Source organism: Aptenodytes forsteri, unplaced genomic scaffold (assembly GCF_000699145.1).
Source record: "Aptenodytes forsteri isolate BGI_AS27 unplaced genomic scaffold, ASM69914v1 Scaffold309, whole genome shotgun sequence".
NCBI lineage: Eukaryota > Metazoa > Chordata > Aves > Sphenisciformes > Spheniscidae > Aptenodytes > Aptenodytes forsteri.
Genome location: NW_008795857.1, coordinates 6,090,244 through 6,116,783, shown reverse-complemented (window position 1 = coordinate 6,116,783; position 26,540 = coordinate 6,090,244). Strand labels below are relative to the sequence as shown.

Below are 26,540 nucleotides of genomic sequence, written 5' to 3'. Positions count from 1 at the left end.
TTTTTGAAGGTCATTGAAGAAATAGAGGAAATGATGCAGGAATCACCTGATCCAGAAGATGATGAAACGCCCACCCAGTCAGATCGGCTCTCCATACTTTCCCAGGAAATTCAGACACTCAAGAGATCCAGTACAAACAACAGCTATGAAGAGAGTAAGTGATATTTATTTAGTATTTTGCTCTTATGCTTATTGAAAATAGTTTAAAGGGTAAGTTTGCCATGTGTTTGATTTATAGCAAGCCCTTCTTATGAAATATCTGCATTCAAAAATGTTTTCAAAATGGTCTGAAAGGATAAACTAGATCTAGAACATAAATAGAAGACTTACCTTTGTCAGCTTTCATAACTTAGAATGAAGTTCTATGAAGTTTTATTTTTAAATTAAAACAAATGTGCTGAAGCTTGATTCACTGGAATGAGGTCCCTTCATACGTAAAGTGGTAAGTCGATCATTTTTATTAAACTTTATTAATTTCTATATTTTAAAGTGAGACACTTCCTTGAGGCCAGTACACTGTGTTTAAGAAGATTAGCTAAAGCTCTTGAAAGCTATGCAGTAAATAAAGAAAATGGTGTTTCTTTGGTACTGTTTCAGTCACTGCAACATATCTTGATACACAGTAACACAAAAATAAGGCAACCATTGCTTCCCACCCCACCCCCATAAGGACCTTGCATATTTTTCTCTCCTCCCCTTCCATTCCTCTTCAAAAAGCTTAAAAGTGAAAAAAAAAAAAAGACTTTGTATCTTCTTCTGCTCAAATGAAATCATCTGTTCTTTCCTATACAAAAGGAAAGGAGAAATTACATGTATAGTTTAATTGTAGTAGGTTGAACTGTATGTAAAAGAAACCTGTGATTAATCAGTTTCATGATAGAAATTTTTCATATGCGTATTTGTCAAAATCAATTCTAGAAGGTGATAGGAACACAAAGAATGTTTGCTAGATGATCCTTCTACTTTGGTCCCTCTTACAAAGTTTGGTGCTTTCTTTCCTGTAGTCTGGGTCAGTGATATAAATTCTCTAGAAGATTCAGAAAACTGGCTGGCCTTTTGTGACATGACTTACAGTTTCTGCTACACTTCAGATTTATGGAGGAGATGCCATTTTCATGGTTGGACTCCTAGCTGTCTCAACACATAAATTTCAGGAATGTGAAAGCAAAGTGTATCCTGTTCAGCAGGGCTTCCTGCTTTTCTGACAGTTCCATATGTCCTTAGGTTTGGAGTTAATCAAGCTTGCTTGGTATTTCATATCATATTTATTTTGCTTTGCCTCAGGAGTTCATCTTGTCTGTTGCATCTTTATGGTTTAAAGGTCAGCCTTGACCAAACAATGCCTTGAGTTACTTTGGCAGATAATTTAACTTCGCTTCACCAGTTTCTCAGAATCTGCTTTCATGTCTTTCAGGTCACTATTTTATGAAAAGTTCTTGCTACCTTTTTTTGTGTGCGAAGCTGCTTCAGAGTTAGTCTGCATCTCTGAAATTGTTGCAGGGTTTTCCTAGAAACTGTCTGGCTTTTATAAGACAAGTCAGAGGCGTTAATGTTTAGGATTGAGAGCAGGAAATCAAAGCTTGTATTTACTTTTTTCTTGGATAGGAAAAGACATGTATTAAGACAGTCCAAGAATAAAACCAGTTACAGCTCTGGTTACGCAGGTGAGTCCTTTAGCCTACATATCTAAGATTTAATCCAGTTAGTCTTCTGCATTTGAATTACTCTGTCTTCACTCACCTGCATCAGCTGAGTAGTTCCTATGTAGCCCTTTTGTAGGCTTTGATAACGACAAGTGATCTATCATAAACAAGTCGGGACTGCAGTTGGGTCATCTGCACCTATGTTTTTGGAACAATTGTTACTTTGGCTGTGAAGCTGGTTCTTAAGTGTTGGGACTCACTGGTGCTCTCTCTAATCTTCTTTCACAAAAACGAAACAGGGGTGCAACCTATGCTTTTTAGACTGTCCTTTGTACTGAATGCATATGGAACTTACTCATATTAGTTTTTACTACAGAGTATACTCAGTTTCACAGATTGTAAGGCCTATTCTGTGACTTGCAGCCACAGAGCACCACATAATCTTGTCGCTGAATTTACCTTTCTTCCCCCTGCTTATGTTTGAGTTGATGTTGCTATTTGCTATTGCTGACAGCCAGAGTTGACTTTGCAAAAAGTTATTGCTGTGGTAAGACCTACTGTGGTATGTGCAATGACTGTGAGCACAGCCAAGATCTGTGTTACGTGTAGAGGCCATAACCTGCATGCTACATATTTAGAATAGTTTAAACAACAATATAGGCGATGGATGGTTCAAGCTACTTGAAGATTAGATCCTTAAGCATATGGTACTGTTACAGCATTTGAACAGAGTTTAAGGCCTAAGCTACTCTGAAAAACTGTGGCTCCTTGTCGGAGAAGTGCCTTAACAGGTTTCATTGCTTTTTCTTTAGTAAGTAAGTGACAAGGAGCATTCCCCAATCAGTTTTCCCTGCTGTAATTTAAGAGAGAGAAATCACTTTTCACCTACTACCTTTGACGCTTCTAAGAGCTATACTTTTTTGTAGTTCGTGGCCTTATTTGTGTTTTTCAACACTTGTCCATAGGCACTTTCCCCTATAACAATTTTTTTAGACATGACGTTTACTAGACTAATTCAACGTAACCAAATCATTACGAACATCTATGCAGTGTCCTTAAATGGATTTTACCCTTCAGTGTAACCAGGACTAGCTGTTTCTCAAATGCCAATGCAAATGATGTTCTTTGACATAGCAACTGATGGGACTTACTAGCTTCCTAGGTGTGTCAGACTTAATTGGGAATGGAAAGCAGTCCTCAAAGAACGTGCTCAATTTTAACCCAGCAAGCCTCAGAACATTATTCTTGGTCATAGTTTCATTCTCTATAACACATGACCCTTTAAAATGTACCTTTAAAATGCAAACCTGGAGGGGTTTTTTGTTTCCAAACTGACATTGTACAGTCTTCTGATTTAGCTTTAACCAATTCAGTCTCATGCTTTCTCAAAACTATTAATGCTTATTTTTGATTGAAATGAGCCTGTCAGCTAATTTTGATCTAAGTCTTTGTTTCAGGCAATACAAGGCCATGCTTTTGACTACAATCCCCAGCCAAAGAAAATGTGGAGGATTTTGTTGGTTTTTCTACTAAATGCATCTAAAAATATTATCAGAAAAGCTTGGTGCAAGCTTTTATTAATATGCATGAATACCTTAGCAATGTCCCCAAGAAGATTCCCTCGCTCATAGACTATAGTTTCTATATTACTGCAGGTCAAAAATCCAAGGATTCCAGAAATGCCGAAGTGTTGATTATTGTGTCAGAAAATATGGAGACATTTTACTTTGAACAGTGAGTGTAGGTGGAAAGTAATAGTTAACAGAGGTGTCAGTATTAGAAGTTTAGCGCTTAACTTCAGCTTCCTTAACTACAATATGCTCTTCATATTTGCAGATTATCTCAGATTTCTCAGAAATAAGAAGAAAGTATAACCATCTTCCTGTTGCTAATCTAGTTGCCTCTGTGATGTGTTTATTCCTTTAGGAATATTGTTTTGTTCTATGTAGTTTTAGAATTGAATTTTTTGTTTTGAAAAATTTCAGAGTACTTTTTTTTCTTCTAATTCCCACAAGTATTCTCATGCTAAAAATCTTAACAGATTACTTTTTATATGAACTATTTATAGGAGTAAAAAGATTGTCTGTTGCCGAGTTAAATGAACTGCTAGAAGAAATTGAGACTGCTATTAAGGATTATTCTGAGGAACTGGTACAGCAGTTGGCTCTACGAGATGAGTTGGAGTTTGAGAAGGAAGTGAAAAACAGCTTCATTTCTGTCCTCATCGAAGTACAAAACAAACAGAGAGAACACAAAGAAACGGCAAAGAAGAAAAAGAAGCTGAAAAATGGTAGTCCTCAGAATGGCAAACAAGAAAGAGGTCATATGCCTGGAACAGTAAGAAAATTTTTGTAACTACTTATACATTCAAAATATTTTTTTGTTTTTTCCCTGTGGGAAGTAGTAGTCCTAGATTATAACAAGATACCTGGTACACCTGCTTCCATGCCTTCATTCGCAGACAAGACTTAGGCACTTCCTATTGAGATTATTTTGTTCACAAGGTCATATAACCTTTTGCTCTTCTCATACTCAAAAAAGATTTTTTTTTTTTAATTATTGTTTGCAAATTAGCCTGGAATCAGCATACCTTTCTTGCAAAAAAATACTGTCTTTGGATGTACTGCTGTGTGTTCTATTGTCAGTAGGCAAACTCATTTATCTGTTTGGTTTCACTGTGTGAATTTTAGTATGTGTACCACTGTTAGTCTTGCAGGAGATTCAGTATTATTGTTGGTGTAGTTGTACAGATATTTATTGATCGTGTTGGTTTTTAGGTAGGAAAAAAGTAAAAGTCTTACCCTGCATCTCTTGAAACCTGTGGCTGAGTTACTATGTCCAACGAGAGACAGGGGTGAGGCCAAAGTGTAGTGCAGGTGTACAGGAAGGAGATGATTTGGTTTATTCTTTACAGAACATAGTAACAAAAGGAAAAATGTCTTTCAAACAGAATTTGAATAATAGAAGGCAGAGAATGAAAGAAATCAGGTTATTATCCTGTCAATACAATTTTTTTCTTTCTTATCTGTCAGGTATAATTTTAAATTACTTAAGTGGGATATTAACGTTAGAATTTCTTAGTGTCTCTTATAGGATGCAGAAAATGTGCTTAATGCATTGTAGATCTTAGCTAAGTCCCAGAAAGAATGCTTCGGTTTGACATCAGAAGGTTTTGGGGGTTGGTTTTCAAACACAAGGAATAGACATTTGTAATGAAATATTAATTCTTCAGAATCTATTTCTAAACTTACAAGGATAAGATACCTGTGATATAACCCAAATGGAGTTCTGATCTTCTCCGTCTAATGAAAAGTGTTTGTGTACATAGCTAAGTTTAAATGGAACTCTTAAGAAAGTATATGTCTGGAAAACAATACAAAATTGTCATCCCTTTGCAAGAGCACAGTGTAAAGTTCAAATGTACTTCTTTTTGGTTCTCAGTCATGGAAAAATAAAAAGTGGTATTCTAACTTGAAAGAAAAATAATTATTTGGTTTTGAAACTTGAGTCAAGTGATTCGTAAGCTATTCTGGTTAGTTTCAAGTTTAGAGACTTGAATGATGCTTTCAAGTATAACTGTGAGTGGTCCCAATATAAGACACATTTGTATTTGGTTGCTTCAAGATACAGATGTGTCAGATTGCTTTCTGAGAGGGATTGAACAAACTGGCTCTCGAGTAAGACTGTAGCCTGCATATGTGTGGTTCATTTGAAAATAGCTTTCACTATTACCAAGTATAGATTTGAGAGCCTTCTCCCAGAAAGAGGTACAAGCTTACTTCCTTCAACACCCCTTTTTTCTTTTTTTCTTTTTTTTAAGGAAGTGCTGAGAATGTGCATACAGATAGTACGTTCAAGTAACTTTGTGAAGAGTGAGTTTCTGTTAAAAAAGTATAATGAAGTCTCATTTAAATACAAAGCTTGGAAGTAAGGTTAAATTTTCATACTGTTAAGAAAATCAATTCCTCTGTTTATGCTGTAATTGAATTTTAATAAACAGAGGTTTTAATTCTTTGTCCTTGATACGGTCTTTGGGTAAATCACTTTCTTAGACTTCTAAAACTTTTAACCTCTCTCACAAGGGCAAACTGGGGAGTAATTAAAAATAGTCAGGGCTTGAAGATACCAGTTACTTCAAGCAGGGTATCTTAAAAGAATTAAGATGGCTTTGGCAACATCTGTGTCTATTTACTGACCTCATTGTGCTTTAGAAAGCAAATGAATACTGTATTCCAGCACATTTTATTCCCCCTCCCATAAATAAATACATTCAGATAAGCATGCTGAGGTGTGCGCATCATACTGCCCTATGTCAGCAGCTTGACAGTTTCTTCTTTTTATGTTCTTGTCAGTTGCTGATTTTTTTATATCTCATGCTAAACTTCAAAATTGTTTTGATTTTTTTTCTTTTTACTTGTCTTCTCCAGCAAGCAAAAAGGATTACAAAGTTCAAGGAAAAAAACAGTGGTTGGATTATATATTAATTTTTCTTTACTTGGATTCCAAGATTCCATGTAATGGAGTTTGAAATTAATATGGGTGCATTATTAACTAATTGTGTGTATTTTATCATATTGCAAAAAAAGGGGACTACTAATTGTTGCTTCAGTTGTGGAAAAGGAAGCATGAAAGCATTAAATGTTTTAAAGAGGCAGAGCTGAAAATGAGTGCCTCTGAACAGTGTTTCTAGTAGGTGCTTAAAATCTGAAAAATGGGTATCAGCGGTGTCTCTAAAAGTATATTGCCCGAACACGAATTTTAAAGGAGATTGTACTGTGAACTAAACTTTCAAAAATACTATTTTTTACATTTCAAAATGAAACAACCTTAAAAGGCAAGTCTCGATTATTGGGTCTGCAGTCTGAAGATTTTGTTTGATTAATTTTGATGTAGATATACTGCTTAACTGCCATTATAAGGTTTGCTTTTTAATTATAAAAATTAAGTAGGTGAATGAAAACATAGAAGTGTGCTGAAATACATCTTAGAGCTTGTCTTTGTCATTCGTCTTTTATAGTCTTGATAAATGCTGATTAATAGTCTTCTGAACTTTTCTCTGTCCCTTTTTTTCTTTCTGCTATGTTTTCACTACTTTTAGCGCTTCAGCATGGAAGGGATCTCAAATGTCATACAGAATGGCTTCCGCCACACGTTTGGAAACTCAGGTGGAGAGAAACAGGTGCTGGGCTATCTTCTCTCTTTTCCTCATTCTTTGCCTGCACTTTCGGTAGGAGCTGAGATCTTGAAAATTGACAGTGGTTGAAGATAAATGCTGAGACAGGAAAAATAGGACAAAACTGTTGGAATCGGTACTCTTTCCCTGCCTCAGGACTCTGACCAGCCTGCAGTCCCTTTCTCTCTTCAACAGCTCAAGATAGTCAGGACTTGATAGCCTGATGCACTGAAATAATAACCCTTATTTCTTACCCCAGACTAAAAGTCTGTTTTGGCATAATGCATGCTTTAAATACATTGCATGTCTGTAAAAATCTAATATCCAATCAAAGAATACGTATCAGGTTAGACATAACATTTCAGCTTTCATCATTAAGGACTTGGGCAATATCTACAACTGAAAAAAAGTTTTGTTTTCTTTTTTCTTCGAATGTTCAGAGCTGATATATCTAAAAACAGAGTAGCATCTGGAAAATGCATGGACTCTCTTCTATGTCTTTTTGCCTTTGAAAACTGCATGATGTTAAAAGCAGCCAAATGTGTGCAATGCAGATTACTGATATAGAAGACATAAGCCATAGGCAAGTCTGTGTCTTTTCATTGACTGTTTAAATGTTGAAATATATGGCACGGAGACCGAGCTTCAGTGGATATCTCTGTAGATGTTACATATACCTAAGTAGCAAGATTCTTATGCTTTATTTCAAAGTAATACTTAATTGTTTGTTTCAGAACTGTAGTATGTATTTTATTAAATGCATTCTGTATTTTGGTAAAGTGTTAATGCTTATGCTATTGTTTAGGCTTTTGGCACACATTACAAAATATTGGTATTTTACATTATTTAACGCATACCCACCCATTATAGATTATGCAGTTGTGTCAGAGGAGTGCGTTAGATTTTTTTTTTAATTTTTTTTTCCCCCCCTGGTGAGAAGTCCATTGAGGCAATAAACTGCCTGGTAGTTTAGAAGTCATGGCTGATTAGGCTTTTGTCTGGAAGATGTCTGGAGTATCCTGCAGAGGAGTTCAGGAGGTAAAACAACTCCTCTCAAGTCATTCCTGAATCATGAGGTTAGAAATCATGCACTTTGCCCTCTTTCTCAAGCCAGGTATATGTATGAGAGTTCATGAATACATAGATCCAACTATTTGTCCCCAGCTTTGGGGTTCTTGAACACATGCATAGAGCTTACCTAACAGAGTTTTTATCACTCTACATTATCTCAATACTGGTAAAGTAATAGCTGTGCTGGTTTTTTTTCTTTGCTATCTTTACCATTTAATAATAAATTACAGCTGTTTACCTGTGTCTTTAGCTATTTTAAATATCTTGTATTTTCATAAAGTGAACATATTTAGCTATGCCAGCCCCTCTTATTTTTGGTTAAAAGACTTTTTATATCCATGTCTCCATTCAAATATACCTTTTCTTCTTTGACTGCCTCCTAACTTTCTAGACATAAGTAGCATAATCACGTATTGACAATAACACTGATTGGATAACTCTTCCAGTCATTTTTTGAGTTAGTTTGCTAATGTTATTCTTCATGTTGATCATACTTTTCCCCTGATTTATCTTATACTATATCCTTGCTAGCAGGTTTATGGGGTTTTTTTTCTCTTCCTGTATCCTAAAGCCAATCATGGAAATAATAAGAACTTAAAATGAAAAATGGGGGAAAAAGGTAGGAAAGATACCAGCTCTTTTCTGATTTAGTCCTGGAAATCCATTTTTCTATGGCACTTGTTTTTTGTTTGGGGTTTTTTTGTTTGGTTGGTTTTTGTCACATTACCAAACCCTGGCCCTGCTTTTAAAATATTGGTGTCATCTTCTTATTGCAGCAAGTTGCAAAGTAAAAAAAAAAAAAGTATCAGATGCTCAGTTGCTTAGTGCTGCTCTCAGAAGATTCGAGTGTTTTTTCAGGGTGTATTGTCATTCTAAACTCATGTTCAGGTGTTTTTTGCTAGCGGGGAAGTTATTTACCAATCTGGAGTTGTGGTCCAAAAAAAATGCAAGGACAGACAATCTTTTTGTGTACCTTAGAAGGTAGAAGTTCATACACATAAAGTGACAGCATAAAGTTTATGACAAGTTTGTACAGTTATTTCAGAACTCTATTCAGTCTTTAATTTTAATGGTATTTACCACCTTTACTATTTTCTGGGTAGCATTACTCTGATAGGGGGTATTTTCCTTTTTAAAATTTTAGTCCTTTTTTGTGTGTGTGTTTGAGAGACAGGTGAAAATGGCTTGGAATTTTTCAGTGTTTAAAGAGAAACTTCCAGTGGGAACTACCTGTTCCCATCTGATAACGCAGCTGGAAAAAACACCACCAACTGCATAAAAGCCATTGAAATGCTGGTAGCTCTTTCTGTGATCATATTTCCGGAAGAAAATTCAAGATAGTCATCTTCAATATGCCTAAAAATCGAAATGAACACTTTCTATGGCTGATTACAAATTGCAGTGGGAATTGCTGCTTATCATATTGTCAAATCTGCTTCAAAAATTTAGAGGTCACAGTAGACTTAACACTTGGGCATATCAGTAAGCTACGCTTTAGTCGTTTTTTCGTCCTTTTCATAATATGTTATCCTTCACACAGCAATTCAGGGAATCTGTTTTTATGGTGCTATTATAGAGACTTATTGTTGCAGCAGCAAAGTATTGATGAGACAAACAAGGTGATTTCTAGAAACTAAAAGAAATTACTTTTTTTTTTAATTATTACTGTTAGAGAGGAAAATTGGAAGGTGGAATTTACAGGAGAAGGAAAACAGGGAATATTGGTATTTGGTCCAGTGAAACATGTCCTAGTAATTTATTGTCGAGGTAAAGGGTAGAATGCCACTTAATTCTGAAGGCTGGAAATGACAGCCTGGGATCTGATTTCTGAGTTAGTAGATCTACTTTCATCTCTGACATTTGAAGATTTAACAGCCTTATATCTAGCTGTTGATTCCGGTAATTTTCTTAAGAGTGCAAATCTCTAATGATACCTGTTGGCTACATCTGCTGGAAAAGCAATTGAAAATTGACTGTTTCCTAAGAAGCATTGCATGCTTTCCTCTGCTGTGCTAAGTGGATGGGAGAAAATGCAAAAGGAATAGAGTGGGAGAAAAGCGCGCTGTGTTTGCCGAAGGTCTTGGTGAGGTGTCAGTACATCCCGTACAATAGGTTCCCTTAAGTTACACAGAATTGAGTCTGTCTGGCCTTTAGGCAGAGGATATGGTTGGGCATGAGGTACATGAGCCCGCTCTAAATATGGTGACGGTTATAGCTGCGTTTGGCAGCCCTAAATCTTCTTCTGCAAAGTGAACCCCTTCAGCAGAGTCTGAGTTACACTTGACTTGCTGAAGTGCTGCTACGGAGAGAAGGAGACCTTGTATATAACATGTTTTCTGATTGTTACGCGGAGAACCACACATATCTCAAGTTGAATGAGAGATAGAGGGTTGCTTTGCCTACTGCCTTGTAGCTGTTAACCCAGAATAAAGTTCCTGTTAAATTCTTAAAAATTGAATTGAGGGAGATTTCAGGAAGCTTTTTCATTAGGGAAATTCCAGTGATTTCAGTACTTTTGAAATTATGACCTCTTTAAAAATAATATGCATTCATATAGGCTGCAAAGTAAGATGTGGCCTAAATGCATTTAACAAAAATCTTAGAGCAACAGGGTTACTTCAAGAGTTTGAAAATAAATCTTGGTTGCACTCCAAGTAGGAAAATCCAGAAAGATTTAAGAAAACTTTTGGTTTGGGATTTTTTTTTTTTTTGTGTGTGTGTTTTTGTTTGGGGGGGTTTGTTTTGTTTTAAAGCTGACAAGAAGGAAAGATTTCAGCAAAGAGTAAATAGAACAAAAGTGGAGTTGGTTTGAAACAATCTGTTGGCATACTTGACTATTAAAACTGAAAATTTAAATCAAAATCCAAATGGTGGGTTCTTATGTTTAATCAGGCTTGCTTTGTACCTTTTGGTTGGAAGTGTATAGGGTCAGAAGGTGAAAGCTGTCCGTTTTCATTTTCACCTAACTGTAGGGCAGTCTAATTTTCTTTGTGCAGAGGGCTGTACATCACCTTCTGAGCTGGGACTGGGCAATGCTCTTTGATCTGTCAAAATGCTTGGAATGTTTCACATTCTTAGTAAGAGTTACACAGTCACTGAGAAAATTCTATGGCTTTTTTTGAGGCTGTTCAAACATAGCATATGCCGAGTTTGAAGATTTGTTTTTTTCCCCCCAAATACTTGTTAGCACACTTGTACAAACCTGAATGCCTTACTTCATGCCCCCCCCCAGCCTGTATCAGTTGTGCTCTGGAATCCTTTAAAAAGCTGACTGTTACCAGTTTCCCAAATGATCTGAAGGCAAATCAATATTTACCTGCAAAGATTTTTCTTTTTCTTTTTTTTTTAAATGTACTTACTGGAAAGAAAGAATTACTTTCTGATTTTTGGATAGAACTGGTGACACTTGCATGATGTTTATACTTTCTTTTTTTTTTAAGAGCAAATGTGAAAATTGTTCATCTGCATTTATAGTGTTGTTTGAGGGGAGGTGGTGGGAAGGTTGTTCTTCCAGCATTTATTTCATTGTAAGAAGTTCTTTAAATACATGAAGGACTTCTGGTTGACTTCTAGAGGGAGGAGAGGAAAGATTTTACTATTGGTGGCTCTGAGTAATGGAGAAACTTTTTACTGTAAACAGCTCCAATTTTTTAAATACCTCTTTTTAGTGTTTAGCTGCATGACTCTTAAAGTGATGTTCACATCATTTAAAAAAAAAAAAAGTTGGCTTCTGTGATAAAAGCTTTGGGATAGGAGAGGTAGAATCTTAATCTCTTGTGAAATATGATCTTTTGAAAAGCTTTTATTTGTGGCTAGCAATTTCAATTGCTACAATATTTTGTAAAATAAAATGTGAGCAATATAATTGCATGAAAGGACTGTCAAGTAACTCTGTTTTTCATTTGACAGTACTTAACAACCGTCATTCCTTATGAGAAGAAAAATGGACCCCCATCTGTTGAAGATCTTCAGACATTAACCAAAAGTGAGCGTGTGAAGTTCCTTTCCTCTTTGTATTTCCAACTGTGGTTGCTCAAAACCAATGAATCATACAGTTATCTCTTCCCCCTTACCCTATGGCATGTATGTAAAGTTGCATGATTTTTAACTGTGCATTTTGGCCAGTTTTTGCTTGTTTTCTGAGCCTTCACGGTATGTTTGTTTTCTAGCTGTTCTCTGAAACCCTGAAGGCTAGAAACTTGCATGTATCAGAAAGTAAATGTTCTCACACTATTTCAACAGGTGGGCCTTACGGAAATACCGCATGTCATGGAAGTTAGCAATACTGTCTTATAGTACCTGATATAACCCTGTTTGTTTAAACTTGCTGTGCTTTATTGAGGTTATTGTAATGACTTTCAAAAACTGGAATGGATGTCGGGACGCTTATGAGTAGTTGTTTAATGAATGCACTTAATTGCCTTTAAAATAGCCTGCTTCTCTCTGTGGTTTTTTTTCTGTGTGTGTTAATAAATTTTAATAATTAGGGAGTATAAACCAAACAGAGTTTTGACAGTGCTTTGAATTCCCCTTTCTTCACATCTTTTTAGGCTAGATCCTCAAAATTATTTATGAGTTCTAAGTCCTCTGGTTTTTTTATTCTGATTTGCATGAAAAATAAGTTTGTATTTTTAAAATATTAATTATTAAGGTGGTTAAATACAGCAGAGCATCTCTGGGAGTCAGTGGGATCTCCATTTGAAGTTTATAGGAACAGTTTAAAAATAGATGGTAGAGTGCGTCAATGTATTTGATCACATCTCAGTGCAGGACTTTGGATCTAACTATGTCTTAAGGTAGTAGTTTCCAGCAGCACAGGTCTGTGATTCCACAGGTGGCTGAGGGATGGTAAAAGGCTCATTGGTTGTTTCCTGGAGAGAGAAAATAAGTATTGTGCAAATTCTGGAGTAAATTAAATGTTTAAGCAAGAATTAAATGCCTTTTATTTTTCTGCAGTAGACACCCTTAGCTGGTAATTCATATTTACTCTGTGACAAACGTATTTTGCATTTTATATTTACTCCTGCAGAGAAATTTTATCCTCTTGCCATGTTTAAATTTCACTTGAAAATATTCTCAAAAATTCAATATTAAGCAGAGAGAGGTTAAAGCCTCCTGAAAACGTTTTGTGTTGTTTGACCGTTTATTAACAAAATGTCTTGTACAAATGCACTGTAAAGTGTATTAACAGTATTGCCTTCTGTGGGCTGGTTGGAGCTTGATCCTGTGACTCAGTTGCAGATTTCTGACTCGCTCTCTATGCTGTTGTTGAGGCAGACAGTAAAGCAGGTGTTTGGGGTTGTTTGGTTGGTTTTCCTATCAAAGCTGTGTATTATTGCATAGTTATGAACACTAATATCTTACTTCAACATAGAAATTGAAATAAAACACTTGTTATATTTTAAGTTCAGAGTCTCATATGAGGAATTTGGAGCTTATGAAGTACTGCTATTCAGTATAATCCTGTACTTTTGATTCTTTCAGTTGTGTCCAGAGCACTTCATAAAGGATTGTCATTGTTTTTGTTTATGGAGTAACAGACAAGCTTCTTTGTGTCAAGTTGAGCTAGTCCAAATGTTTTTCCTTCTTCAGAAATAGGCAAGGATGGACAATTTTGACTTGATATGTGTCACAAAAATGGCATTTTGGCCATTATTCTAAGTTAATGCCAAATTCAATCATGTATTTAAGATTTTTCTAAGCTACAGTTGCTAATGTTCACCATTTCAGGGGAAAAAAAAACACCAACATTTTCATCAGATCTTTCACAGCAGTGTTTCTCCAGAAAAGTGTCATTATTCCATGAGTCAGGATGAAGATCAAGGAAATAAATTGAGTGATGGAGCATACTTTTTTACTTAAGATTTCCAACCCTCCAGCAGTTGTTAGCATATTTTAGTTTTGGATGTGGTGACTTTCTTTTGGAGATCTTTTTTTTTTTATAGGGAAGAGGTGCTTTTTTGTTGTTATGACTGATGACATTTTACTGTAATAATTAACCATGTAAAATGGGTCTCTTGCATCCATCTACTGCAGAGTTCAGTGAGAATTACACAAGTGAAAGGTGGAGATATGATGTGTCTCATTGTATTTGCTCACATTCTAGTTAAGAGTTTTCTTACTAATCTGGTGGTAATATCCCTATGACTAGTTGAACAGCTTCATGGTATTTCTTTTCAGTGTTGTCTTTATGACTAAATTTTTGAATATTTTTTTTTCCATACTTCAGTCCTGCATGCCATGAAAGAGGATAGCGAGAAAGTGCCAAGCTTGTTAACAGACTATATTTTAAAGGGTGAGTATGTTTCTTAGCAGGGATTTTTTAATTCTAAATTAACTTAACGTACATACAAGGTGCGTTTGAAAAGAGCAGTCCTACCGCATTCATGAATTATGTTGCCCTTCTATCAAACACAGCTCTCATTTATATTCTGTTCTTTTTTTGTCCAAGGTTTCTGAGCACATAGTTCATAAATACAATATGTTTATTTCGTTTGTGATAGTATAATATAGCAAAGTATGTGGTGTATATTCAAATAGCTGAAGGACATCAGCAGGAGCAGAGCAGTCTGGCTTACAAAGTTAAATGGGTGTAGTTAAAAACTTGTGTTGTATAGGTTTTTCAGACTTGAAATTCAAACTGCCTATGGTAATCATGGATTTGCTAGGTAAAGTGCTTATAGCTTCATTTTAAGTGTTACTTTCTGACCAATAGTAAAAATTCTTTATTTTACATTTACTTGTTATACCTTCTTCACATTTTATTTAAAAGATTTGTGTACCAATCATTTATTTTCCAGTCTTATACATTAATTATACTAATAGAATGTCAGACATTGAAAATCACTGCTTGCTTTAGCTGTAAGGAGTTGTTCCAGGTAGTTACCAGGTTGTTAAATTACTTTTAAACGTTTTTCTTCTGACTTCATTTTTGCCTAGATCTTATTAATGCTTATGTTCTTACTTAATTCTTGACATATAAATGGTACCATCTTCTTTAGTGTTTAAAGTTTAGCATATGCATTAAACTCCCAAGGTCTGAACAAACAGTGTACAAAAGGGTGATGGATGCCTTTATATTTGCCACCCAAATGTACATTATGTTCTGCTTCATGTTCACATGCTGCAAACTTTTTCTCTTCTTTTGGTATCATGCTTTCCAAGTCTCACTGTTTTGTCAAATACAATCATTTGACTTAACTCCCTCCATACGATTTTTAAAGGTTTTTGTATTTCTTACACAGATTCTAATCACTCTCATCTCGCAGAGATTTGAAATTACTTTCAGGTTAAAGTTGTGGATGAAATTTAGTGTGCTGTTGCTTCAGAAAATCTGAAAGGAGAGCCATGCAGTATTCTAGAAGCTCTGACAGACTTCCTGTTGGAAGAGGCTCATTTCTAAGTTTCACGTAGGGTTGCAGAACTACCACATACAATAAGAATGCGGAGATTCTTTCAGTTGATTCCTTTGATTGCTCCATTGTTTACTTACCCTTTCTGAAAATCCTTCCTATATTAGACAGATGTATTTGCTTATGAGCTGAGAGCCATTTAGGTGCTCTTTTTTAATGGTGATGGCACTAAACTTTAGTTTTGTGAAGCAGAATCTTTGACTGAAGAGGATGAACTGTTGTCAATAATTAAAGTTGTTTGCTTTTCATCATAATACATCTGGTAGAAACTGATTGGAATGAATAGTGCTCTTTACAGTGTCTGCTCTTATTTTTAGATGTAGCTATCCAGAAAAGCTTTCAGATTACTAGGATACTGAGAAGAGACTGGCTGCCTAGGGAAACGGAGAAATCTTCTGCATAGAAGGCTTATAAAAGTAGATTAGCTGAACATATGACAGGATGATCTAGGAAGCTTGATACTGAGGTTCCCTCCTACCTCTGCATGCTCGTGACTTTAAAATCACCAGGGATTTTCTACTAGCTAGATGCAACAATTACAAAAACATCATGCTCACATTAAATGTGTTGGATCAAACAGGTCTTCATATACAAGCACTGTTGTCTCTAAATTGTAAAACAAATGTTTGCAGCATGAAAAGTAATCGCTCACTCGCATCATTCATACTGAAAGGAAAAGGTGATTTCCCCTCCGCTGCCATGATTTTATTACTGAACAGAACTAAGCCTTTATCACTCTTCTGTGGGTCTGTTTGCACAACAGCAAGCAGTTGTACAAGCTAGTGAGCACAGAATTTTACTCTTCCTTTCAATGTAGCCTTAACTAAGCTTCATATTGCTATGTTTAGATTATGTTAAATATTTATAGCTTGGCTGACAGTGTTACATTGTAATGTAGATTTATCCTGTGGAACAGTGTCCTGTTCCAATCTTCCAATTGTTTCTGGAGTTGTAATCTGTTTCTCTTCTTTTTCTGCCACTAAAACTTCTGGTCTGAAGCCTCGGTGAGGCTTCATACATGGCACAAAATACTCCCAGCCACCTGTCTATTGTCTGAAAATTATTTTTAAAGCTTGTTAAAGGGCGATTAGATGATTCTAAACAATCACTTGAAACAACTTCCAGCTCAGCTTTTGTACCTGAAATTCCAACCTACTCCCTGAATTTCAAAATAAAAGGAGTGACCTACTTCTTAAAGAGTCTGCTCTCTTCACTGGAAAGATAAAAAATGTCTTGGCAAGGTGAAAATAATTATGAGGATTTAGGGGTTTGAATTTGTTTTCCAAAAGAAACAGGAGGATAACAAGTTCTGGACCCAGTAATAATAATCCGTATGGTATAGTGATAACTACTCATTTTACATTTGTTTACTCTATGATCCACCTATTGTCTTGGACTGAATGGATTTCATTTCTTTTTATTAAGCTTTAATCAAGAAATGACATTTTGAAATGTGTGAATTATATCACCAAAGAGACTTAGTTCTGTTAAAATCTGTTAACTACTTGTTCCTTTGAGGATCATTTTTTCCAATCTTAGAACAAAAAAGCAGGCAGTAAATTATACGTGACAATAGGATATGTGTAGCTTTATGGGAAATCCGGTTAGTGTGGCATTTGTTAGCACAGGTAAAACCTTCTTTCTAGCTCGATATTCCATTTTACACAGCAAAGAAAAAAAAAATCTTACTTGTAAGTTATTATCTTTTTTTTTTAAAGCAGCACTGTCTTTTTATTCTATGGTATTTAAAAAATTAGAACATGCTAGTCTTATGTGGGTGTTACGGCTGTCCGCAGAATTAGTAATAAACTATAAACTTGCCCAAATTTTGTTGGTTACTGTTGAAAAGTTACTTAGAGTGTTTAGAATCAAGAGCTGAAGAAAAAAATATCAGGAAAAAAGTGATTCTAACAATTGCCCTAGTATTGTTGGCATAATGTAATGGGACAAATAAAAGAAAAATGCTGTGAACCTGGAGGGGTTAATGGAACCATGAGATTGAGCAGTAAGTGTTCATTTAACAAGAAATCTTGCCAAATTCACTGACATTCTGATAAAACAAAAAAGAGAAATAAGTTTATATTTTCTCTGAATTTCATGGTGTTTTGTAGAAGCGTCACCATCTTGAATATCTTGAACTAAATGCCAAAATAATTCTGAAATTTGTGAAAGACTAAATTTGGATCAGATAGGAAGACACACACAGACCCCCTCCGTGTGTGTCGTCTAATACTTGATATCTTCATTTAATAATGATAGAGTAAATTTGTTTTGGCAAGGCAGTTTAGCCAAGAGCTGGAGCACAGGACTGGAACTTGAAGGAGAGTTCTGCAACCAGAGCTGCTATTGACCTTCTATGTTACCATGGATCATTCTTGCACTTTTTTTCATAACCAGCTAACGCTTCTGAAACACTGGAAGTAGAAATCCTCAAAATACGGGACGTGCAAATGCGGTATAATAATGAATTGAAAAAGTCCAATGCAACTCAGTTCATTCCATGTTAGGAAAAAAGAAAACTCCATATGCATTTCTGAATAGGATTATTAGTTTTGAAATTACTTCTGGTGTTTGCTTCTTTAAAGCATCCTCTTTTCCCAATTTCTACCGCCCTCTTGTGTCCCCCAAAATGTTAAAAATATCATCATTTTGTCCTCATGCTTAAGTCTCTCTTTCCAGTGATCAGGTAGCTCTCCCCTGGATCTATTCCATAGGGAGTACCTCCTCAAAGGTAAGCATCCCAAAGCCAGACTGTGTACATATTCCATGTAGAGTCTTGTACAATGCAGTAACTTACCTTCTCTTGTTCATGTTATTCTTGATGCAACCCAAATTATTTTCAAGGGGATTTTTTTTCCTTTTGTGGGGTTTTATTTCTTTCTATTTTTCAGTGAACAGTTCCATCTTGAAGTTAGTAATAATGAAAGGGACTTAGTGATTTGCTTTGCAAGTATGTTGTAGTTCTTCTCCCACCAGCATACGATTCATACTCTATTTTACAGATTTAGAATGAAAATAGATGGTAACATGAAATTGATAAGCATTTGCAATTGTGCTTCCATTTTTCTGAATATATTTTTAATATATTAATATTGTTGTTATATTTTATCCCTAGGGATCATGGGTGTCAGTCTCTTCTCCCAAGTAACAAGTGATTGTTACAAGAGGAAACGGCCTCAAATTGCACCAGGGGAGGTTTAGGTTGGATATTAGGAAAAATTTCTTCACCGAAACAGTTGTGAAGCATTGGAACAGGCTGCCAGGGAAGTGGTTGCATCACCATCCCTGGAGGTATTTAAGACATGTAGGTGTGGCACTTAGGGACATGGTTTAGTGGTGGACTTGGCAATGTTAGGTTTATGGTTGGACTCAGTGATCTTGAGGGTCTTTTCCAACCTAAATGATTGTATGATTCTATGAAGTAGAAACTGAGATTTGGAGGAGCATGGGGGAATGCCTTTGACAGGGAAAGAAATATCAAGCCAACACTCTGAAATACTTGATCTTAGAAAGCACGCGTTTGGACTGAAGCTGGCAGCTTAGTAAGCTCACTGTCTTTAAATGCTGTTTGTGCTCATCTTTCTACTGATCTCTTTTGATGGTTTAACAAATATAACATGCTTTGAAAGTATTGCGTTTGTTTCCATTGAAAGACCTACTCAAGCAAGTAAGCAGCGAAGTTTCTTGTGCATAAGTTAAGCTGTAAAGCAGGGGGCACAGATGGAGATATTTTTGTCATATCTTGTAGTTGCACTGGTTGTAGGTGTTGCAACGAGAATAGGTACCATATCCTTAGATGTCAATACAAACATGCTTTCTATACCCATTGAATTTTTTTTTACAGAAGCTTTCAGTCTTTCTTCTTGCATGTGTAATGTAATGACTTTCTGCATTATGATTTATTTGCCAAGTACAATAACGCAACAAGTAGTAGCATCTGTAATCCTTGACGTATGCCAGTTTAGGCTGTTTTCTGAAGAAAATGCCTCTGTGCAGTCGTGTTGTCTGTTTCTTCAGCCTCACAAATAATAATTGCCAATTTCAACCCCACAAGACAGAAAGAAAAGTTACGGGAATAACTGCGTTTCACAAATACTATAGGCAACTGCATCTAGGTAGGAGAAGGACTGAAACCACTGTTTCTATTGAGCTAAAGGCTGTTGGCTTTTAAAAGCCAACATAAAGTTGGCCAGATAGCTTTTATGTATTCATGTACGGGTGAATACACTTCCAGTAGCTCCTATCAGTTTGGGGGCATGAGGACAGAGGAACAATATGGGGAGGACCTGGTGGGATGGAGTTAATGGCAAATTTAAAGTAGAAGCTGAGGAAGGCATGGTGGGAAGGGGAGTTACCTAGTTTTATTGTTATGGGGGTGAGGAGGAATATCTGAGGAAATCTGCTGGAAGCAAGGGTTCCTTAATTTAGCTACTTACAGAACAAATCCATGAGAGATATGAAATGTTAGCCTGTAGATATACACAGAATCAAAATATTAGGGATAAGTTGCCTGGTATCACATCTAGACACATTATTTCAAGATTATTAGTTTTTCCTTCCAGTTTTTGCAAAATATGAAGATTTAACTTTGTGTACTGGGATAACTTTTGAATATAACATATTACCAGTATGATATGCAAACTGAATAAATCATTCTCCCTACCCCTGCATAGTTAATTGCTTTTTTCCTTAATTTGAGAACTCATGTAAGTGTAAATAATTGTGACCTTCTTAAAACATAACTATTATATATAACAATATATAACTATGTATGTATTTATAGCTGAAATAAATGCTTTTGAAATCAGATATGTCCTTACAGTAAACTGTTCTGAGATGTATTTATTGCTAAGCTTTGTGTTCTTTTCCAATTCTCCTTAAACAGTAATTGTGACATAAAGTACAGTGCTAAAAATAATATGCTATACATTACTACTGAGTAAAATGCATGAAATCTGTCTAGTATTTTCTTTCAGGCTTTTTTCTGAATGTTGGTGTCATGAAAGCAGAATCATTTTCCATCTTTCAGCTTGCTTTGCTATTTCATATCTGATCTTTCAAGCTTCTAGTAAAGGCTTAAAAAACGCACAGTTTTTTGTTTTAATAAAGCAAGATTTTACTCCTGGATGTATTTTTAAATTACGCAAGTATTTCAGATAACAAGAACATTTCTTTTCATGCCTTTGAAGTTTTTCTTTGTTACACCTGACTTCTTTATTTGCTTTTGTGTTGTGCTAGCATTGGTTTGAAAGCTGGATTGCTCTGAGGTTTGTGTCTTACATGTGAAACAGGAATGAGAAACACGTGAAGGACATGTCTTGTCTTCCCACTGTGTGATTCAAGTACACGCACCAGAATTAGAAAGTAGAGTTAGAATCTCAAATTGTCAGTGCATATTTTTAAAATATAACTGCATGCATCACCTTTTATTTAATGTTCTGTTTTCTAATAGAACACCTCAAAAAGCACTGTTTAAGACATGACCTTTAGTTAACTCATTTCTGGGTAATATTAGTTAAAGATAGTGGGTTGTGTCACTTAATTATCTTTTGAGAAGAGGATGATATCTTAATTGCCAGTTTCAATTGATTTCTAGATTTTACCGTGTTACTGATAGGGTAGAATTCAACATTTAAGTATTTTAGTATACACAATACATTTTATACAGGCTAACTTCACTGATGTTTATCAAGATGTATTTGTGATTCTTTCACAGTACTGTGTCCTACATGAAGAGGGCTGCCTTTCAGAATTAGCCATGCTCCTTCCTGTGATGAGAAGCTTCCCATGGATATAACTCATAGTATTTTTTCATTTGGCAGTATACCTAAACCAGTATGCATTTACCTCCTCTATGTGTGCGTGGATTTTCTGATCCTACAGTAAGTCTTCTGGGCATGACAACTTATCCATTTTAACTTAACAGTGCAATGAACTGGAGCAGGGAACAAACATCGTACAGTTTTACTCACATTGTTCTGGCTTTTTTAAGTCTATTTTTACATTGTATAGCATGTAGTAAGTCCTCCTGCACATTTTGTTGTTGGAAGGAAAAGTAAACTTTGAATAGTGTAAATAAAATAAGCCTAGTTTTAAGGAATCCATATTTAAAAGCATCCTTAGTTCCTATAGCAAAGATGCAAAAAGGGTTATAGTCGGGCTTGGACTAAAAGATTCAAGTGAGTTCTCCAGGAGGCACTCCAGAACAGTGCTGGTGGAAGTCAGCATTCGACACTTCTTTCAAAATGGTAACTTTGATTGAACTATACAACAGTATTGTTCATACAGTGAACAAATCCAGATTCTTTGATGGTTTGGCATAAGTAATTGGTGTGTTACCTATCCCTATTATCTAACACAAACATCCAAGTAATGTAATATTTCATATTTGTTTTTATTTTAGTTAGTAATGTTCATGTGGCTTAGATATTCTCCCATATTGCTGCTATAATTTTACTGGTTTTAGTGTGTGTTTGATATTAATGAAAATGCTTCAATATATAAACATTTTAAAAGGCTATATCTTTTTAAAAATACATGTACAGTTTGAAAAACTTGCACATGGGTTCCAAGTTACTGTTATATTGAGACGTTGCTGTGTATCTCTAAATTTTACTACAAATCTCTCTTGTAAATTGTATGCACTGTCTCTTCTGTGATGATGTATCTGCATTCAAACAGATGAGAATGTATTTTACAAATCCTGTAAAAGAAACATACCCCATAATCTCAACATTAAATATTTGTCACAAAAAATTTTGCCAGTCTTAAAGATTAGATTGAAATATAAGGAGTACTAATAAAAATAAAGGAACTATTTTCTAGGTTGATTTCCTATTGATTCTACACCCAGATTTATATACTGTATACATAAAGGCACTGGAAGATAAGGTTCGAGAGATAAACGTCTTTTCTTCAAACAGTTTTTTCCATTTAAAGTCTTCAGTCTTTTTGTTAGTTGAAGAGATATTTGCTCCTGAATACCTTGTGTCACTTCTTTAGTACTTAATTTTTATCGTCGTCACCAAATACTCGTTTTGATCAGTAAAACACATTCAGTTTGAAAATAGTTCTCGTAATGCTTTCTTTTTTTTCTAAAGGCCTCAATATTTTTGTCTTTTGTGCCTTTTTCAGTCAGTAAAGATTTCAGCTTAAAATTCTTTCCTCCCCCCTCTCCCCCCACTTGGCCACCAATGGATACTTGCCAGCCTGCTCAGGAATAAATAGATCCTCTGCATCAGTGTGTCATATGCGAGGAAGTTTTTTTGTTCCTTTATTCTACTTCATTTGTGGTTTCTGTAACAAGAAAGCTGCCATTTATTTCTTTAGCTGATGTGTTACGAACTCATTATGGCATGCTTTTTCTATAGAAATGCTTGGTGTTGACTGTTGATGCCTGGAAATTGGCAAAGGGGATGACTCTGCTTTGCTTCATTTTTTTTTTTAAAAAGATGCACATGTGAAACACACCATGTGTCCAAATGAGATCTATTCAGAGATGTTTCAATCTACTTTTGAGGCTTGAGGTGACAAGATGGAACAAAAAAGAAGAAAATTAAGGGAAGAATTAAAAAAAAAAAACCACCCCAGAAAACACTTTTGACAAAGTTTGTGTTGTTAGTTGTAGCACATCTTGGATGACAAAGTCACAAAATACTAAAAGTAGTAAAACTTGAAAGAAAACCCAACACTAAAGACCAGAAACGGCTTTAGTGAGCTAAGCATCTGGTTGGGTATATCATGCCCCTCATCAGGCTAAACAAGGTTTCATTATGAAAAGTACCTGTTTACCTTGTATGTAGAATCCTGGCATTAAACAACAGCTGCCAAAGCTGGCAAGTATTATATACACACCTATATTTGTACATTAAAAAAATAGATCTCAAAACATTTGAATAAAAAGAACCATGCAGATCTGCTTTTCTGCTGAGTTCTATGTACTTCATATTCTCTATTATGCATCCTTTTTCCAGATGCATTATTGAATCTTGCATTCTTTCAGGGAGCTGGATTTCATGATTATTTTTAGTTTTAGCATGTGATAGCTTTAAATGGCCACCCAAGAACGGTTGCTGACAAATACCCTAGAAGAGATTTGGTAAAAATACATTTTTACCAAAATCCGTGCCATTTTTAATATGAAGAGTCCTGGAAGCAAAATGTCCTTAAAATCATTGAATTTTAAGTTACTTAAAGTTAGGTTATTTGTATCACTTGCTTTAATAGCCTTTTTTTTTCTTTTTTGTTTTTTCCTTTTTTTTTTTTTCTTAACCCAACCCTTTTTCTGGGTTTCAGCTATTTCATTTGATATAACCTTATTCACTTGCTGACTGGAGTCTCAAATTTTGAGTCAAGGACTGTCTGGACAGTATGTCAGAGGTAGTCAAGAGTCCTAGAATGATGTTGTCTCGGTTAAGGAAAGAAACTTGAAAACAATGTCAGTTCCTTTCTGGTGAAAGATAATGATTTAGCTAGACTCTCAGCTGGTGTAGGTTATTGGTGATAAAGAATGTCTGCTGTTGACTGTGCCAGGTAGTTGCAGCCTTTAACTTGGAGCAGTGGTTTTATTGCAGCAGTTCGCATCATTGTTGCTTCCAGACTGGATTACCTTGGTATTCTTTCTGCATGCGTGTCACTTGGAAACTGCAGCTTGCCCAGAAATGGCACTCTCTGAGCTTGGCAACAGTGTTGATAATCAAGTGTGTATCTCTGCACAGCGTTGTTTACAGCAGCTGCCTCCTCATTTCCAAGGGGACAGTTTAAGAGAAAGGTTTCGACTCCTGAAGTTGTAGATGGTGCAGAGCCTGTGTAGCAGGAAGCCTGCTTCTCCAGCTGCGGCAGCAATGGGCAGTGGAGCTCAGCAGCTTGCTTCACGTCAAACAGCATCTACCCAATTCCGTTGGGAAGGGTCTAGAAGCAAAGCTTTCTAGTGAGGCGTTCTCAGCTCCGATGCACCCAAGCCTGAACTTACTGACTCGTCTCATCATTCTACAAAGTGTATCTTTCTTTTGGGCGATGGGGCTGTATTGTAACAGTAACAGAATCCATGTGGGTCTGGAACTATTTTCTGATTCAGATATCAATCCTAATTTTTAAAACTTCTCATGAACCTCCAAGTTTTCCTTGGATATGAAGTCACTCCAGAAACCATAAAAACTCTGTCATCCAGTAAAAAATGAAACCTCAGAACAAAATGGATCTTGAATCATGTCAGGTGAATTTAGTGTTCTGCTTCTCTTGGGGGCACAGCACTGTTTATTTTAAGCCTAAAAAGAAACTCTGATTGTCATACAGGAAATCTACCTGTTCCAACACTAAGATAATACCATTTCTTTTCAAGATGTTTACAATTTTGCAGGTAGCAGTGAGTGCTAGAAGGGTTTTATAGGGCACATCTAATGATGGAGAAGTGCTAGATACCTTCCTTGCAGAGAGTTTCTTATCACTGAAGAATTAGAAGGAATGCTTTCATTTTTTCAGTGCTTTGTCCTTGCTGGTGAAATGAAGCGTCTTGTTCTCTTGCTCATGTTCTTTTGATCAGGACCTAACTCAGGACTTCTTGCCTTTTTGCTTGTATGTATTGATCAGCGATGGCTCTCTGGATTAGCTGATCAGTGTCCAGTCCTAACAATAATTGTTGAAGAAACTGTATGAACTGGGAGAACTAGTTACTGAATTTTGTTGCTGTGTTTTGTTTTTCTCTCCTTTATAATCTGCAAAAGTTGGATAGAAGCCTCTCTTTGCACTGAATGCTAATTTAAGCAGAGCTCATAATTTTGTTGTTCATTTTCCAACCGGTCTGTGTTTGGGTTTTGTGTTAACTTTATGTAATAAATATTAATTTTAATTTTCTGTAGTGTTGCATGCAAATTTATGAATTCAAGTACATGTTTCTTGGAAACAACATGTTATAACTTAGGCTGAATATAATGGGATGAAAACTCAGCAAAGAAGGTAAAGTGTTTGGATTTTCTTGATCAGGAAAATGTTTGGAGAATGCCCCAGTTTTTTCAAAACTATGGAAAGCAAATTCTGATCCTACATCTGTTTTTGTCAGTATGCAGTCCTGCACAGTTCTATGGCTTGATGATATTCAGGGGCTGACCAATTCAAAGAAAACAATCCAGATTTTCCCGCTGACTGCATTTTTGGCCTTCAGGAGTATTCCATTGCCCAGCTCAAGCAGGCTGGCATACAAGAAGTCTTTCGAGTGGAATGGCAGCATTGCTGTTAAAATATCAGTTCATTTTTATCCGTAGACAAATCATTGACTGCTCCGAGGAATGTTTCTCCTTCTGCTTGTATTGCCTTCACAGGAAAACTAATTGTGCAAAGTAAGCCCCATATAGATCATGCTGCTTATCTGCGTATTTTGGAATCTGGGGTTGGAAGATTCCTAAATTAGCATAGAAGTCCCTCAAAACACCTTACAGCTATTTAATCATGAAAAAACATCTCCGCAGTATTACTTACATTCACCTGTTTCCAACCTGAGGGATAGAAATTGTCCTTGAGATAAATTTGAAAAAGACAAATGCAGAACCTCTGTCACTTTCTGTTCCAGAAATTGATACTGTCTGCTAGCGATAGCATGAAAATAGTTGAGTATAGAGCTGCTTCCTTCTATGTGCATCTGTCATCGATGCGTGGAGGGAACAGTCATATCAGCATGATCTAAACCTCATTGTCACCAGAACCCCTAAGCTTTTGCCTAAAATTGAACAAATTCTTCCTCTAAATGCATATCCAAGATCGTGAAAGATTGAGCCCTAGAAGGCTTCGCTTCGCATTCGGTGCAGTGAGCGATTCCCCTGTGAACATTCTGGACATTGAAGCACAACATGGCACTGCAGTTGCCTGTTACACCGAACAGCACAAGAGCAAGGTGTGCTGCGTAAGCACTTGGTACTGAAGGAGGGTCTTGCAGAACCACTGCACTTTACAGCGGTGACAGCTTCAGTAGGACAGGGCCCTTGACATCTTAAGATTTCTATAGGGCATTTCAGCCATAAAGGATGGACAGGGAGGTCTTTTTTCCTGTTTCTGTAGACATTGCTTTTCCAGTGCCTCGTAAATTTTTGTACTGCTCTGGACTGGCTTAAGAAGCTGAAGTATGACTTTGCTGGCTTAGAACAGTAAGTTGAAATTTGTGGTAGAAATCAAGTAAAATCCTATAGTCTCCAGGGTACTTTTAAGAGCCCTGTATCTAATCCTGCGTGCTTGGGTTAGCAAATTATTAAT

General features: G+C 36.0%; 1 protein-coding gene across 1 annotated transcript in view; it reads left to right on the top strand.

The window, feature by feature from the left end:
- Positions 1-25,430, top strand: part of FEZ2 (fasciculation and elongation protein zeta 2) — a 30,361-nt gene extending 4,931 nt beyond the window's left edge. The window contains exons 3-8 of the mRNA XM_019473254.1: positions 10-154; positions 3,712-3,980; positions 6,742-6,822; positions 11,797-11,872; positions 14,117-14,182; positions 21,016-25,430. Coding sequence (XP_019328799.1) covers positions 10-154; positions 3,712-3,980; positions 6,742-6,822; positions 11,797-11,872; positions 14,117-14,182; positions 21,016-21,032 — 654 coding nt within the window. The 3' untranslated portion in view covers positions 21,033-25,430. The remainder of the gene's footprint in view (positions 1-9; positions 155-3,711; positions 3,981-6,741; positions 6,823-11,796; positions 11,873-14,116; positions 14,183-21,015) is intronic.
- The last annotated feature ends 1,110 nt before the right edge of the window (positions 25,431-26,540 follow it).